Here is a 15,948-nt window from a genome sequence, read left to right as displayed (position 1 = left end):
TCTATCTATTCTACGTCCGAGCATAGACTGCGCTGCCTGCACATTTGAGAAGATAATAATTATTTCAAGGTAAGACAGAGGTATGTGTCCGTCTTTTATATATCAATTTAAACATTCACCATAACATAGCTCATCATTGATTTATTTTGTAGCAGGCTAGCAGCCCAAAATATATTAGTCATTATGTCGATGGTATAGTTTCAGTTTGGTAGCCAACACATGTGTTCGTTTGAAACGTTCATTCAGGACCGTGGACAGCGTCGTCCATCACCACCACCACCACCACCATCATCAGCATCCTCATCATCATCATGGTGAATATCTGCTGCCTCCTCTGCGGTGAAATCCCTGCACGACCCCGCCCCCCTCCGCCCAGCAGCCAGTCGAGACCACCGCGGGATCCCCCCCGAGCCACGGTGCAGCACCAGCAGCCTGGCAGCGGCCCAGTCGGTCAGTGGAATTGGATGATGACTAAGGGACAGGGAGGAGGAGGAGAAGCGAACGGATCAAGGAAGTTTAGCTCCGGACGGCAACAGCAGGCTAAGAAAGCGGAGTGAACTAAACGGTGGCTTCTGCAATATGCTCAGACTGCAGCATGTTCTCTCCCGAACTGGACACCGAGACTACTGCAGAAGACACGGCGACTGGTTCTCCCAATGATGCTGCTGGTGGAGGAGAGGAGGAGGAGGAGGAGGAGGAGGAGGAAGGTGACGGGGACTCACCGGTTAGCATTGACGTCCTAGAAGAGGTATGTGGGCAGTGTGGTATCAAACATGTTCGTTAATATTAATTTCCCCCGTTTACAAAAAGTATGTGGGACAAAATATTACGAAAGAAAGTAGGCACAGATTGGAAAACATTGGGTGAATTAACTTCCAAAGTACACACTATTATCTATATTCTGCAGGGATTATAATATCCCTGGCCATCATCTTCCAATTATTATTAGTTTGTTTCATTCGATTCGAATGCATTTTAGTAGGCTGTTCAAATTAGCAGATTTTTAAAGTGCATTTGATTGCTTAGCCGTTAACTGAACAATTGATTCCAACTGCAGCAGACACTATACTACATGAAAGCCAATGCAGTTGGCTCCAAAGAGACAGTTCTTGCTCTGTCTAGACCAAGAGGCCTGTGTTTGGGATAGGGACACGATATGTAATGGTACAATATGTAATATGTACAATTATGTAGCTAAAAGCTTTGCAACGCATTATTTACCATGGCTTGAGATCCATTAGTAATATATCACCAATCAGTGCAACATGTGTGTTTTACTTAAATTGTGCTGATTCTGTATCCTTTCAATCCCATATAGTTTCAAATTGAATTTATTTTCTGATGCAAATAAACCTACTACTAAAACATTGAGCGACAGTTGATAAACCAGTTCTATCCAGTCAGCCAGTATTGAATGTGTGGTCCAATAAATAACAGTGGTGGAGCTACCAAAGTGACATTCCCATTCTGATGTCAGTGCTGTAATGGATGGTTGACTGTCACCATCAATCCTTTCCCTCCATATATCACTAGAGATAGGCTATAACAAGATATATATTCAAGCCAAAGTCTCATGTTGGGAGGGTTCACAATCCTATGACCTGGGGCAAAATACTATACATAGTAGCTCCAGGTAATTTTCAGATATATATCAGTCAATACTCAGTAGCAATTTGATGCAGTGGGGGTCTCAAGGTTAGAGGAGCGTGTTTGTGACCTGAAGGTTACCGTTTTTGTTCCCCCAGGACAGCAAAACACTGAATAATTAACACTTACTCCTCTCTCAATACACACCATTGAAGTAACGCCCAACTGTGGAGCTGCTCAATGCCGAACTGTTAACACTGTGGTGTGGTTGCATTGGGCAGTTCCCAATTTTTAAAACATCGCTCAGGGAACCTCCCTGGATAAATAAAGGTTACACCACAAAACCTGTCCAAAATGGTACCAAATCCAACAGTGAATAAAAAATGTTATGTTAAAATGTTAAAATGTTATACATTTTCTGGTTACTAATATATATAATGTCCATAACCATAATACATTATATCATTCATTATATGATATAATCAATATAATGTATTATATATTGAGATTATGATATAATCAATGCTATTGTGTTCAGTTTATTCTCTGTTGGACTTTTAGATAAAATGTAGAACACTGAAAATAATTATTTAGTGTCTAACATAGCAGCTCTTCTAGACCAGTGCCTTCGCTGAATGGGAAAAATCTGCTGTTGTTCAGTATTGTGAGCACTTTCTAGTTTCCGTCACAGCATGTCCGACAGAGTAACTGTGGGACGCTGCACTGACTCAAAAGTCAACAGATAATAGAATAGAGTAAACAGACAGTGTGCAGTTTGTGTGTGTGTGTGTGTGTGTGTGTGTGTGTGTGTGTGTGTGTGTGTGTGTGTGTGTGTGTGTGTGTGTGTGTGCGTGCGTGCGTGCGTGCGTGCGTGTGTGCGTTGCGTGCGTGCGTGCGTGCGAGCTTGTGTGTATGTGTATGTTGTTTATTATGCTGTGTGGAAAATAATCCAAATGCATATGTTATTGAATTCAAATTTATAGCCCTATTTCGTGACTGAATTGGCAAAGGGCGTAATGCAAATTAATTTTTGGAATTGTCACTGTCAATAACAGAGGCTGGATATGGACCATAAACAGATGCCAATGACAAGATCTTTTACAAAAATAATTTACTTTGTAAAGAGGCAAAAACAAAGCTAAAATATAAATTAATATAAGTTTCTTAGAAATAGTGATTTAGGCAAATAGGCTAAATTGACGTACAGCTTCAAATGGATCAGCATGTGTAGTTTAATTTAATTTAATTCAAGTGAGCTTTGTGGTTGATCTACTGGATAGCTTGGCTTGCAATTTCCAACACTACCATCATGTTAATTTGCATTTCTGCTGCAAGCAGTGGTATCACTTCCATGTTTCCATGCTCATTGGCATAAGTGGCCATTTCTCATGTCCGTTAATCTGTCTGGTTGCTTAAAACGGCGTCACTCGCTGAAAATAGCCAATCTACAAGCCCACAATGTGCTGTGCCGCAGAACACGTTGTGAACTTGTATGTAGTTTGGCTATTTTCTGCATTGTAGGACAAAGTATAAATCAGGTTTAACTCTCTCCCTCCGGCCCTCCCCATTTCATCTCTCCACAGCAGCATCCAGTGAAGCAGTCTATTGGCTCGTGTGTCTGCCGTGAATCCCACTGGCGTTGCCTGCTGCTGTCCCTGCTCATGTACAGCTGTCTGGGAGCCGTCACCTGGTGCCAACTCACCCAGGTCACCAAGCTCAGCTTTAACTCTGCTCTCACATCTGCTCTCAGAGCCTCTGGGGTTGGAGGTCACTCCATGATCTACCACGACAGCCCCTGCTCAGACGGCTACATCTACATTCCACTGGCCTTCCTGTTTATGTTGTATGTGGTGTACATGGTGGAGTGCTGGCACTGCCAGGCCCGCAGCGAGCTGCAGTGTAAAGCGGACGTGGATAGTGTGTATGAGCGTGTGCTGCGAATGCGACAGGCTCGGCCGTGCGTCTGGTGGAAAGCCATCAGCTACCATTTTGTACGGCGGACGCGGCAGGTGACGCGGTATCGTAATGGGGATGCCTATACCACCACACAGGTGTACCATGAGAGAGTCAACACACACGTAGCCGAAGGCGAGTTTGACTACAGCCGCTGTGGGATGAAAGACGTGTCACGTGATCTAAGGGGCCTTGAGGGACATGCAGCAACCCGCCTGCGGTTCACCAAGTGCTTCAGCTTTGCAGGAGCTGGCCCTGAAAACTCTTACCTTAACCAACGAGCCAGGTTCTTCTCTGAGATAGAGGGTCTGGATGATTACATGGAGGCCAGGGAGGGGATGCAGCTGAAAAATATGGACTTCAAGGAACATCTGATAGTGTATGTAGACCCTGACAGGTTGCCTTGGTACAATTCCCAGGTTGCCTTCTGGCTGGCAGCTCTTATCATGCTGTCCTGGCCGTTAAGAGTTCTGATTGAGTATCGCACCGCATATGTGCACTACCGTGTGGAGAAACTATTTGGCCTAGAGTACAGCCACAGCAGCCCTTCTCCCACAGATGAAGAGGTGCCCGTGAGGAACAATGGTGCCCGGAGTATTCCGAGGGTCGATACTTTGGACAGCACTGAACTCGAATGGCACATTCGTTCCAATCGTCAGTTGATTCCCAGCTACTCAGAGGTCATGCTGATGAACCCGGACACAACAGACTCTAACTCCAGAACAGAGATCGAAGACACTGCATCATCAGACTGTTTTCTTTTGGATGGTGGCCAACCTGCTCACAGCTATGGAACTCTTCTAACACCGGAGGACTGTGAGCACTGCTGCCGGCAGCGGCAAAGCAGAGGAGGAGGAGGAGGAGCTGGAGGAGGAGGTCGGAGGAGGACAATCACCAGCTCCAGCTGCTCCTCTATATTCTCTTGCCGTGGAGCATTGTTCCACTCCCGCCTCTCCTTGGACACCTCCCGATTCTCCCTCTGCCGCATGTACGGCTCCCGGCGCACTGTGGGCCCGTGGCGGAGCCGCAGCAGCAACCTGACGGACCGCTGCTGTGCAGACGAACGTTGCAGTCAGTCCGACTGCTCCAGTCAGCTCGCCCTCAACAACAGTCCTCCGACGTACCGCGACGCCCGCTTCTTCCCCGTCCTCATTGTTCACCGGGCAGAGGGCTGCGACAGCGACGAGGGGAGGGAGGTGTGTCGTTACTACGTACGGCGAGGGTCGTCGTGTCTTGAGACCTCACTATGAATTGTGAAATAACGGAGACTTATTTTAGAAAAGGGTGGTGGGCATTTGAAGCAGATACAGTAGGAGGCCTGAGGGAGAGACAGAGCAGGGGGGGTGGGGGATAGGGTCCTTCGGGATTTAGATTGGCCTACACAGGGATGTGCAAGTTTCAAGAGCAATTAACCTTAATCATTACGCCATCAACAGGCATGAAAGAAAGAGACATATTTTGTATTGTTATTCATATCAATTGTAATATCACACTGTCAATATCAAAATATGGTTAATAATATCTTCAATTATAAATACTTAAGGATATTGTAATGTTGGTGGTCACGTGGAAATTAAGAGAATAACATCAAGGCGGAAACATTGAGTTAATTACGATAATAACAAGTCAATTACGAATACATTCATTGTTTACTTTTTTTAATTCAAACTGCTTAACAGAGTCACAGTCGATGATACAGTACAGTACCTGTCTATAATCACATCATTGCCAATTTGGAAGTGGCTGTGCACTGTAACTACTGTAGAATGGGCCAAATCTGTGTGCTGTGTATTTAAGTAAAAAAGTTAACAATGTCTCCCCTTGGTAACAAACTTATCGTCATCTTAAAGGGCTGTGTTTTACTTTTAACCATTCTGTCAACAGTGGCAAGCTATCAATTCTCTGATTATATGGTGCATACAATACCACTGCTAACAAAATGACATTATTACATGCTAAATTTGGGGAACAATATCACATCTACTTTTATATTGACATTACAGTATATAAGGTAAATCTGTGTGTGTATTGATAGATATATGCTAGCAGCTATACTATAGTATAGATAACTGATCTAAATACATTCTATATGTATAGAAGGTGTTTGACAGACTAACTTCTGGTATACTACTAGTACTACCCTACGGATTGCATGTTATTTTCCAATGTGTTGTATGTTGGACTATCAGTTGATGGCAAGTTGGAACCAAAGAGGTTCAATAAAGAATATCAGAGAATAGCATTGAATGAATGTGTGCTTATATCATTATGTGATATGAAATATAAATAAGCAGAAATCAGAGGAAGAGGAGACAAAGAAGTATCAAACCACAATCAAGTGTTGACCTATAGCTGAATGTAAGCAGGCATTTATAATGAATACAGGAAATCTGGGCACCATTTTGGGGGGGGTGACTTGGCAGTGGCACTAGAGAAGAATGGGCACTAAGGGCTCCATTTTCGTCACCGCTAAACCCCTTATCCCTAAACTTCTTTGCCTTTTTTTTTACTATTTTGCTAAACATTTTTGAATTGTTAAAATGGCCAGTCTACAAGATCACAACGTGTCAATGTAGACAGTTGGAACTATTCAAAAATGTTTTGCAAAATAGTAAAAAAGGCAAAGAAGTTTAGGGATAAGGGGTTTAGCGGTGACGAAAATGGAGCCCTAAGGATATGTGTGCACCAGACTTTGGAAGACTGAGCACCTTAGAATATGCCTAGTCCTAAATCATAACCTTAGCCCAAAACTAATTTCAGTAAAACTAGCCTTAATCCTAACCTTTACTGTGCCTAAACCTAACCTTAATATACGGTAACCCTAAATCTAACCTCAGTACAACTATGCCTAAACGGTCCTAACAATAAAATCACTCTTGCCCACTTCAGCCTTTTCCTATAATGAAACCTTGAGAAGCACTTCTACAAAATGACCGCTAGATGACGCTGTTGCAGAGTGATATGTTTATTCTTCAGAAAATGTATTTCTTGCTGTGTCATGGAAGATATAAAACTAATACTATACAGTACTACCGTCTACCGCACACGCACACATTGATCTCAAAGGCAATATTCGCGATATTTTATTAGCACGAATATACCTAAGTGATTCAACAGGAACTTGCAGCCAGGATTGTGGCATCTTCTTGTGGGACGTTTGATTTAGCAAACCGTGTCAGCGGCAGCGCGTCAATGTGGTCCAGTGTTGTTGGTTGATGGTTATACTACGGTAGCCAGGCTGAGGTCAAGGAAGGTAAACCGATTTTTGGACTCGCCACTATGAATGAACACATTACACAATATTCGCAACCGGTCAAGTGCATGGTCAAGTGTGCACTATAGGGCACTAGAGTTGTAGGGGACCATAGACAGGGACCCACTTCTTTGTATTCCCAGGAAGAGTGGACACCTTGGTGTTAAATTGGTATTTTTTTCCCAACATGCTACAACAATATATAATATATTAGGTAAAGTATATACAAAATACATGATTATAACATGCTTAAACATTTGACAATTAAGGTCTAAACAACTGTATATCCAGTCATTTTGGGGCATAAATAGCCCTGGTCCAATGCTTACAGCGAGTGTTCGCTGTAAGCATAGGACCAGGGCTAGGGCATAAACAACAAGGTGAAAAAAAGTTAAGTCTGAGTGATAATGATGTGCATGTTCACATCATGTATACTTTACATAAATTAATACCGTTTTTATTATTTACCATTTTGGACAGAATAGCCGATTTACATCGATCGAGGTGCCCAAATGCCATCAGTCACCACCAGCCCCTCTCGCTCTACACGGAACAACATATGAACATAACGAGCGCGCCATTGTTGTTGTCAGTTCACTTCCCTCGCGCGGTTTGCTTGCTGCTGCAGCTACCATTAGGCTAGTTTTACAGCAAATAAGTAAACATACGTGGCTTTTTGTTGACTTTGACCAGGTACAAATCAGCGTATATTCACGTAATGTAAACCGTTTAGTCAGCTCGGGACATTCTTGACGATCGTTTAAAAATAATTGTGCGAGTATAGGACTGACGCTGTTTTGGTAGGCTAATAATTCAGCAAGCCTTGTTGACATCCATGACTTCCACGAATGTCAATGTTTGCGTGTTGGAGTTATCTTTGTGTGCATGTGTGTGACGTTGTGTTTACTACCTTGCGTATTCTTCTCGGTTAAGTCTTGATTCTCGATCTACCTAGTCTAGAAGCAGTCTATATTTTGGTGCAATGAAGTTGCAGTGTGATGTCGAGGTGGTGAATCGGATGCTTCCCACCTTTGGTATGAAGAATCGTGGGAAGGGGGCGAGGGCAGTTCTGTCCATTGGCAAACACATAGACAAGACCTCTCAACGCAACAGTATATTTCTGATGATCTGCACGGCGAAGGACAGGGCAGGGTCGAAGTACAAGGTGAGTGCAGGTGGTACTAAAGTCAATCACAGTGTTTCTCAAAGAGGGTTGAAGGGTTCCGTTCCAGGGACCCCCAGAGTTGATTCCGGGGGTTCCCAGGGTGTCCCTGGCAAAAAAATAATTCACTCTCCATCACCAACGACAGTTGTAGAATTCACCCATTACACACAGATCACAGAGATAACCATGCAAGGCACCAGCTGCTTAGCAGTTAGGGTTCAGTGTCTTGCTCAAGGACGCTTTGGCATAACACATGAAGGGGAGATCAAACCCGGGAACCATCTGATTCCCAAGTGGGTGCCGCCTGAGCCACTGGCTGGCTATCAAAACTGTGCTGCTAACCTAACAATTCACACAAGATGATGTTGGCAAGCTTAACGATAATGCACACTATATTTTCTAGCCAAAGTGTTTGTCTAGACTTGTTCAATGAGTGATTCACCCTTCTTAGGAATAGAGATGGTGAGCAAGTAGCAACTGTCTCTTACTTTTGTGTAAAGTGTAATCTTTCATTATTCCCCTCTAATGTTTACCATCTTTCCCTCCCAGCTCAAAGACAACATAGAGAAGTTCTTCTCATGGTTCGTGGATGAAGGCAAAGCCACTGTGAGATTAAAGGAGCCTGCTGTTGACATATGTTTGAGCAAGGTACAAGATCTCATCCAACATACAATTTATAATTTAGCTATATATATTGTTTTTAATTATCAGACACTTATCCAGAGCAACTTAGTGTGAGATCTCGGGTTGGGATCTGGAACCGGATCCAACATTGAGGAACCGGAATTGCTTCCATCACATTTGGAACCGTTTTTTATGACACTGTGAGAGCTGGTATGTGGACTTCATGCTATATTACAACACTGGTGGTTCTATCAAACTATTTAATTTCAAGGGGGGCCACCAAATAACTCTGACAGTTTGGTTCCATTTGTACATTCTCACAGTTCAAGACTAACAGTAGGTCTATTTGAAACCTCATTAAAATCCTAAAGGATCCCAACCCCAGTGAGATCAGAGTAAATTATAAGAAAAATAACCTTAGTCAACAAACGAAAGCTAGGGTAAATGCTCACATAAGTATAGCGCAAAGAAACTAGGATACCAGGAAAACATCAAATCTAGCATGTGTCTACACAACATGCTTTCTAAATAACATTCTTGGCATTTGTGGTCAAGTTCAAGCCAATCTACCGTAAATACATATGTGAACGAGTATTGTAACTAGCATCAAAAAAAGCTGATTGACTCCGCAGTTATGGTTGCACCCAGGGCAGCGCTCCATGGATTCGTCTATACATTAAGATTAAGATGCATTAAACGCCACACAACACTCTAAATATAGACCTCTGAAACAGTGCATTGTGGATATACAGCATGCAGACAAAGTGTCAATAGGAAAGGAGTGCGTGGTGGACATTGGACAAACTTTCATCTTCCAGTCTCCTTCAGGGAGTGAGCTCAAAGGAATATTGCCCTCATGGTGAACTAAGTGGTCCCCCTGGGGTCTATAACCTACTAGGCCCCCTCCTTCTTTTCCTCTACAACAAATCTCTTCACAGAAAATAGACAATCTTTAGACAACAAGTTTTTGTTAAATGTTAACCTATTTTTGTCCAATTTTATGCCAAGAATAGGGCTTCTGGAGTTCATTTAGTTAAAGTCACTGACATTTAGCTTTGTAAACCAAGAACCAAACAAGACTGAACGGAAAACCCAACATTCCACTGTGGCAAGTTATCAGATAAACAACCAGATAACATTACACACTGGATGTGAATGCACCTCCTACCTGCGGGCAGTCAAGCCTTTAATTTTCTTCCATTTTACTAGATTGTACTCTGTAACTGGTACCAACTATTTTTATGCTGATTGTACGGTACTGTTATGCTGTTCAGATTATGTGGGCAGGAGACTGCAGGGCCTTCTCATTGTTCCTATTGGTTGTGCATGTGTACTGTACCTCTCAGTTGTTTTGGAGGAATACTGACCTCTCACCTAGATCCATTCCAAACACAGCCCAACCCATGACATTGAGGGTAAAGCCAGAGTTATACTTAGTTGCAGACCGAAAGTAACTGATCTACAAGCTCAGAGTGCATCAGCGCTGATAATAATCAGCTGTATTGTTCTTATAATAATATATTCACATTATTCAGTACTTATAATCGTAGTCTGTTGCGTTGCACACCCATGTGCAACTGAATATTATTCTGGCTTAATACATCCAAACAGTCTTGACTGTCAATGAGTTGGTGACTAAACGGGCTGTGGACATACATGCAATTTCCCCTGGTTGTTCATATTATTCAGACGTAGAAACTGCGTCATAATCTTTTGAGACAAGCTATTCTATTGCACAAAGTTTTTGATGCTTGCATATCTTTTTGCAGTGTCATGCATCCAACCCCAACCCATCATAGAGCGAATATATTTGCTTTCTCTTTACAGACAAGACAGTAATGGCAGGACACTGTCTATGAATGAAGTGATCACATCACATATATATGTTTTCATTTTGTTTGATGTGCATAGGCTGACGCAAACAGCTTGAAGAACTTCCTTTCAGCTGCCCGTTTGGCAGACCGAGGAAGTGACACCAGCAGCCTCCCTCTCTCCACGCTTACCCCCGTTCGTGCCAGAGATGTCGAGAAACCCAAGAAGAAACTTACAATCGTTTCCAAGAAGGACTACCCACTCACGTCCAACTTCCCCTACTCCCTGGAACAACTCCAGGTGTCTTACTGCAAGCTGTCACGTGTGGACATGCGCATGCTGTCTCTTAAAGGTAGAGTGCAGTGCACGACCAGTGTGTAGTTGTACACGTGACAAAGCAGAAGATTTTTTCTCATAACTTCTGTGTATTTTGTAGGATGATTTGTCTTTACATCATGGTTTACTTTTGACATTTTGTTTGAGGGGTGCCCCTCCTATTCAATGGATGGAGAATTTACATTATATGTAGACGAGCAAATTGGCTATTTTTGTCCTACACAAAGTTAAAATTAAATTCCCATTGACAATGACTGGATGATGTATGATAAGAGCGCCCCTCACTTTTTTTAATGTTTTATTTTCCAGAGAATGGCTCGATAGGCATCTATAGTCTTAGCAATAATGCTGATGAATGGTTTAAACATTGTGCTATTGTGAGGACTGACCCTGTGCTTCACCTTACAGTTATTGCCAAATAGCTTCTCTGCTACTCTGTCACTATGGTTCTGTCATCAATGTCTTTGTATTCATGTCATTTAGCTTAATTAGCTATCACTACCTTTTGTTTTCCAGCTCTCCACAAGCTAGACCTAAGTAATAACCACATCAAGAAGCTGCCGGCCACTATCGGTGACCTTAGCTGCCTAGCGGAGCTGATCCTCCATAACAACCACTTGGATAGCTTCAGCGAGGCCCTTTGTTTGTCCACACTGCAGAAGACATTGCAGCACCTGGACCTCAGCCAGAACCGACTGCAAGGCCTTCCCGCTCAGTTCTGCCAACTCCGGGAACTTGTCAGACTGAAACTGGATGACAACAAGCTCGTGTGGCTGCCCTTTCGCATCGGCCGACTCTCCAAACTAAGATTCCTGTCTGCGGCGCACAACCAGCTGGCTTTGTTACCGAGTGACTTCCGCAGGCTGAGTCTTGAGAACTTGGACCTTTTTGGGAACCCGTTCACCCAGCCGAACCCTCTGGACCACACCATCCACCTCACCTTCCCTCTCCCACTGCGGGAGATGGCCTCCAGGGCTGTGGTCAACCTCAGGTCAGATTTGTTAAGTTGTATATTGACATGATGTATATTGATATTCATGGTCTGATTTCAGTGTATGCAGTGTATTCTTAGATCAAGAATGAAATGTGAAAGTCTGAGGAAGGGCTGCTGAAAATGGTGTGCAGACATTTTTATTCTTGATCTGTGACTTTATTTGAACCGGCACCCAGCCTAAGGTACTAAGGATGTGCGTGTCTTGTGCCTCCTCTTCTGCAATGTATTCTTAATCACACCACCATGTCAGAATTATCCTAACCTTCATTTCTCGGGTCTGTCCTACAGAATACCGTATGGACCTCACCTCATCCCAGCCCACTTGTGCCGGGACCTTGAAGTAGCTAAAACCTGCGACTGTGGCCAAGTCTGTGTCAACTTTTTCATCAAAACTGCAGTAAGCATGAACCTCCACCAAGTGTCCCACACAGTGGTTCTGGTGGACGACATGGGAGGAACTGACGCACCGGTTCTGCACCACTTCTGCTCCCTCTCATGCTACTCTGAATTCTTGGACAACTGCCTTCAGAGGGGAATGAGATGAGAAGAAACGAGTGGTGCTTTTTGCAAATTAACATTGGCCATTGGCATTGATCAGCGAACACAAACATGTTTGTCAAGCTGAACTGAGCTGTACATTCACACCCACAACTTGAGAAAGAGATGCAGGAAAAGACGTCATGCGATGCTTGTGCAAGAATGAGGAAGAGTTTGCAGTGTTACAAGAGCAGTAAATGCCAGTTTCTCAGGCAATACGATACCATTTGGCAAAGGACAGTATTGACTTGTTTTCAGCTTTGTTATATAAAGCACTTCAAGCTGCCTGTTTCATTGTAGGATTTAATATTTAATAGGGTTCTCACGTGTCAAAGATGGTGGTAAGAGGAAATGCCAGTAGTTTCTGTATGTACTGTCAAGTCAACAAATATAACACGGCAATAGAAGGCATTTATTTTGCACTGAGGCGCAACTGCCTTTACTGTGCTCACAAAATTGGTAGCCTTGAACCAGAACTTCCAACATATAAGGAAAGTACTGTAAGTTAGAGATGAATTTTATATTTTGTTTTCCTGAACACAGCACTTCAGGTTTATAGGATTTGCCTTAAGGGAGCTGGTTTTATGGTCGATGGTCCATATTTCTAAACATTTGAAAGATTAAATAAAGTTTTAATATTATTTGTCCTGTCATGTGTCATAATGTATGCTTTAAGATTGATGTGTTGATGGTCATTTTACATTTAAGTTCCTTTTTCAAATGAACAAAAAGATACATTTCTCAATTTTTATTCAGAATTTCAGATCACAATTTGATGCATGGATTTAACCTGATATTTTCCAGTACCACATATATACTGTATACATTGTATATTGTGCTAACAAATGATGTAGCATAAAATCAATATCCTCAAAGTTGGAAACAAATTATACTGTATATAACAAGTATAATTAATTGTGTTATAATGAGCATTATTGGTTATTAACGGCTGGCAGCATTTTAATAAATGCAAAGACATGAATAACATTGCAGACTATTTAAAAACATACGTCAGTCTAGTTCATACAACAAGGAATTTTGGAAGGAGAGCCGAGCAGATGTAGAATGATCACTAATGAGCGTCTCACCTCCGTCCTCATTGGTTTCTCTCAGCAAGACTGGTGGGGGCTTCCTGTTGCAGTCCAGGGATGGGGGGGAGGTCTGCTCTCGTGGCAGGTCACCTTCATCAATATCCTCCTCCTCAACAGGCATCTCTCTGATCTCCGTTACCAGGGACATGCTGCCATCTTTAGTTTGGTTACTGTGGTCTGGGCCCTGTGCCATGGCAGACACTACGGCCATTTGGGCTGTTTCACTCGATATCTCATTAGTAAACGATGCCCGTGTTTCCACCTATAATCAAATGAATAAACAGAAGGCACATTTAGGATTATATTCTGTATGCAATAATGGATGGAGCAAAGCTAAATTCACTGCCATGTGCATACCCCTTTGAGCAGTGGTGGGAAGTACATTTACTCAAGTACTGTACTTTACTGGAGTATTTCCAATGTTCTATACTTTTACTTTTACTCCCACTATATCTTAGTGACAAATACAGTATTGTACTTTTACTCCACTACAGTTATTTTAATACTTTAGTTACTAGTTACTTTAAGCAAGGTTGCAGAGTAATAATGTATTTCTACATTGCAGAATTGATACCTTTACTTAAGTAAAAAAAAAAACACTGACTTTGAGTCAAACCTAAATTGCTGTATGTATCACCCACCTTATTCAGACTTCCATTTGAAGCATCTTTCTCTGCTGTGACTGTCTCTTCATTGACCTCTGACATTTTCATGGAGTCATTTGGCTCTGAATAGTCTGACTCTGGACTTTCTCTTCTCTCATCTTCCATGCAACTGGACTGTTCAGCCATATCTTCTTCATTGCTCAGGTTTGAGATGGGCTGCTTTCCATTGACGTGGAGCCCACGGCAACTGGCACGGGAATTAGTCACTCGCTTCCCATCAACCGTTTCTGTGTTTCCCTCTACAGTAGACGGACCTATGTGATGGACAGTATCATCACCTGGTGAAACTGTACCGCAGGCATCGTCGTGTTGTGCTGCTTGGTCACATATCTCACCATCTCTCTCTTCTCTTTCTGCCATTTCCACTACTTGCTCCCCATTCCCATGGCCTTCATCTTTCTCACCTTCCTTCTCTTGCTCATTCCATTTGTCCTCTCTCTCGCAGTCACTGACAGTTTGAAAAAAATGTAAAGTCTCGTTGGAAGGCAAAACAGGCAGTGTGATGGTGAGCTGTCCTTTCTGTTTGTTGAACTTGGCTTCACCTTTATCTTCATCCACAGGATATGCCAAGGGAAGCTCCAGTCTATAGGCTGGTTTGTTGGACTTCAGCAGTAGAGTTTTATTATTTATCTCCAAGGTAGCATCCCTGGCTGATTTCAGTAAGGGCATGTCAATTGTGACAACTATTTCCCTGGGCCTGGGACTCCGGCCTGAGTCTCGGGAACATCTGAAGTCCTGCAGGTCAATGAACGATCTGTATTTTAATGTGTAGTTGGGTGCTGTTGCCTCCTTGGGTGTCTGTGGTTGGATGTGGAGAGCCTTGGGTTTTGTGTCATTTACTTTTGTCTCTGTTGACTCAGTCGTCGCTGTGTCAGGGTTTTTTTCAGGGTATGGAAAAGCAAGCGGGTCAGACTGTGCTGGGGGCTCCTTTTGTACAAAGCCAGGAATGGGTTTTCGAATCACACAAGGCTGAGGACTACCTTTGTACTTGATTTTCAACTCTCTCGTGTTCTTTTCATCAAGACTCACCGTGAAACTCTCTTGGATTCCCTGAATGGCTGTGTTGGCCACCATACTCATGAACCGTTTGTTCTTGCTAGCGAGGTGAATGCTGTCAGGGTGGAACACAACATCATAGATCATGAACTTGTTTCCCTTTGGATCTCTGTCTTGTCTTCCAGGGGTCAAACTGTGGGGTAGGGACCAATGCTGCCCCCTCCTGCCGTCCTCTGTCACTCCCCATTTGAATTCAGGTTTTCCAATTTTGTTGCTGCCACAGATGTTGATGAAGCACTTCTGATTGCCGTTCATACTCGTCCTGAGAACTCGAAATGGTTCTACGTGGATAAAATCAATGTCATTTCCTCTCTCCTGTTCTAACAGTTTGATTTCCTCTTCATATTTTTTCTTGTTATCGGGGTCTGATAACTCTCGGGCGTAATCAAGCAACATTCCTTTGAACTTCTCGTCTCTGAAAGCCTTCGTGAATCTGTCGATTTCGTCCACTGTCATATTAAGGTCCTTTAACTTTTCTCCGAACTCCATGGTGATGGTGGTGCAGAGGAAAACGTAGGCTACGTTGTAATTTCCCAACTGTAAACGAATAATAGCAAACAAATAAGAAGTGAGTTTACCACACAAACGGTTGCAAGCTGGCTTTAGTACATTATATACAATAAAATTAAAATCCCATTACGTTGATGTTTACTCAAAATTGGACAATACGTTTAAAAACGACGATCGTTCGCTGACCCTCTGTTTGCTGAAAAGTGATGTTGATATAACCATGGCAATTAACAACAACAGCGCCTTTGCGACGAGAAACATATATATCTGATGATCACTCGCTCGATCCAGACCTGGCTGGAGGCCTTGGAGCACGTTGACGTTGAATACATTACATCTAATTAGTTTCTTTGTACGAAAACACC

General features: G+C 42.9%; 3 protein-coding genes across 3 annotated transcripts; 2 read left to right on the top strand and 1 right to left on the bottom strand.

Moving 5' to 3' along the window:
• Nucleotides 1-595: 595 nt before the first annotated feature.
• On the top strand, nt 596-4,790 carry LOC308329698 (transmembrane protein 151B; the record flags this gene model as incomplete). Its single annotated transcript, XM_080784195.1, has 2 exons — nt 596-748; nt 3,171-4,790. The coding sequence occupies 2 exons, from the start codon at nt 596-598 to the stop codon at nt 4,788-4,790; spliced, it is 1,773 nt and encodes a 590-aa protein (XP_080640321.1).
• Nucleotides 4,791-7,202: 2,412 nt separating this feature from the next.
• lrr1 (leucine rich repeat protein 1) lies at nt 7,203-12,902 on the top strand. The gene is made up of 5 exons (XM_080783520.1): nt 7,203-7,958; nt 8,508-8,606; nt 10,494-10,746; nt 11,247-11,721; nt 12,013-12,902. The coding sequence occupies exons 1-5, from the start codon at nt 7,776-7,778 to the stop codon at nt 12,266-12,268; spliced, it is 1,266 nt and encodes a 421-aa protein (XP_080639646.1). The 5' UTR covers nt 7,203-7,775; the 3' UTR covers nt 12,269-12,902.
• Nucleotides 12,903-13,023: 121 nt separating this feature from the next.
• LOC308329286 (protein kintoun-like) lies at nt 13,024-15,683 on the bottom strand. Its single transcript, XM_080783519.1, has 2 exons — nt 13,994-15,683; nt 13,024-13,614 (listed from the first exon to the last, which is right to left on the bottom strand). The coding sequence occupies exons 1-2, from the start codon at nt 15,560-15,562 to the stop codon at nt 13,273-13,275; spliced, it is 1,911 nt and encodes a 636-aa protein (XP_080639645.1). The 5' UTR covers nt 15,563-15,683; the 3' UTR covers nt 13,024-13,272.
• Between the last annotated feature and the right edge of the window lie 265 nt (nt 15,684-15,948).

Source organism: Protomyctophum bolini (assembly GCF_963924005.1).
Source record: "Protomyctophum bolini genome assembly, chromosome: 15".
NCBI classification, from domain to species: Eukaryota; Metazoa; Chordata; class Actinopteri; order Myctophiformes; family Myctophidae; genus Protomyctophum; species Protomyctophum bolini.
This window is presented reverse-complemented; position numbering and strand designations above follow the sequence as displayed.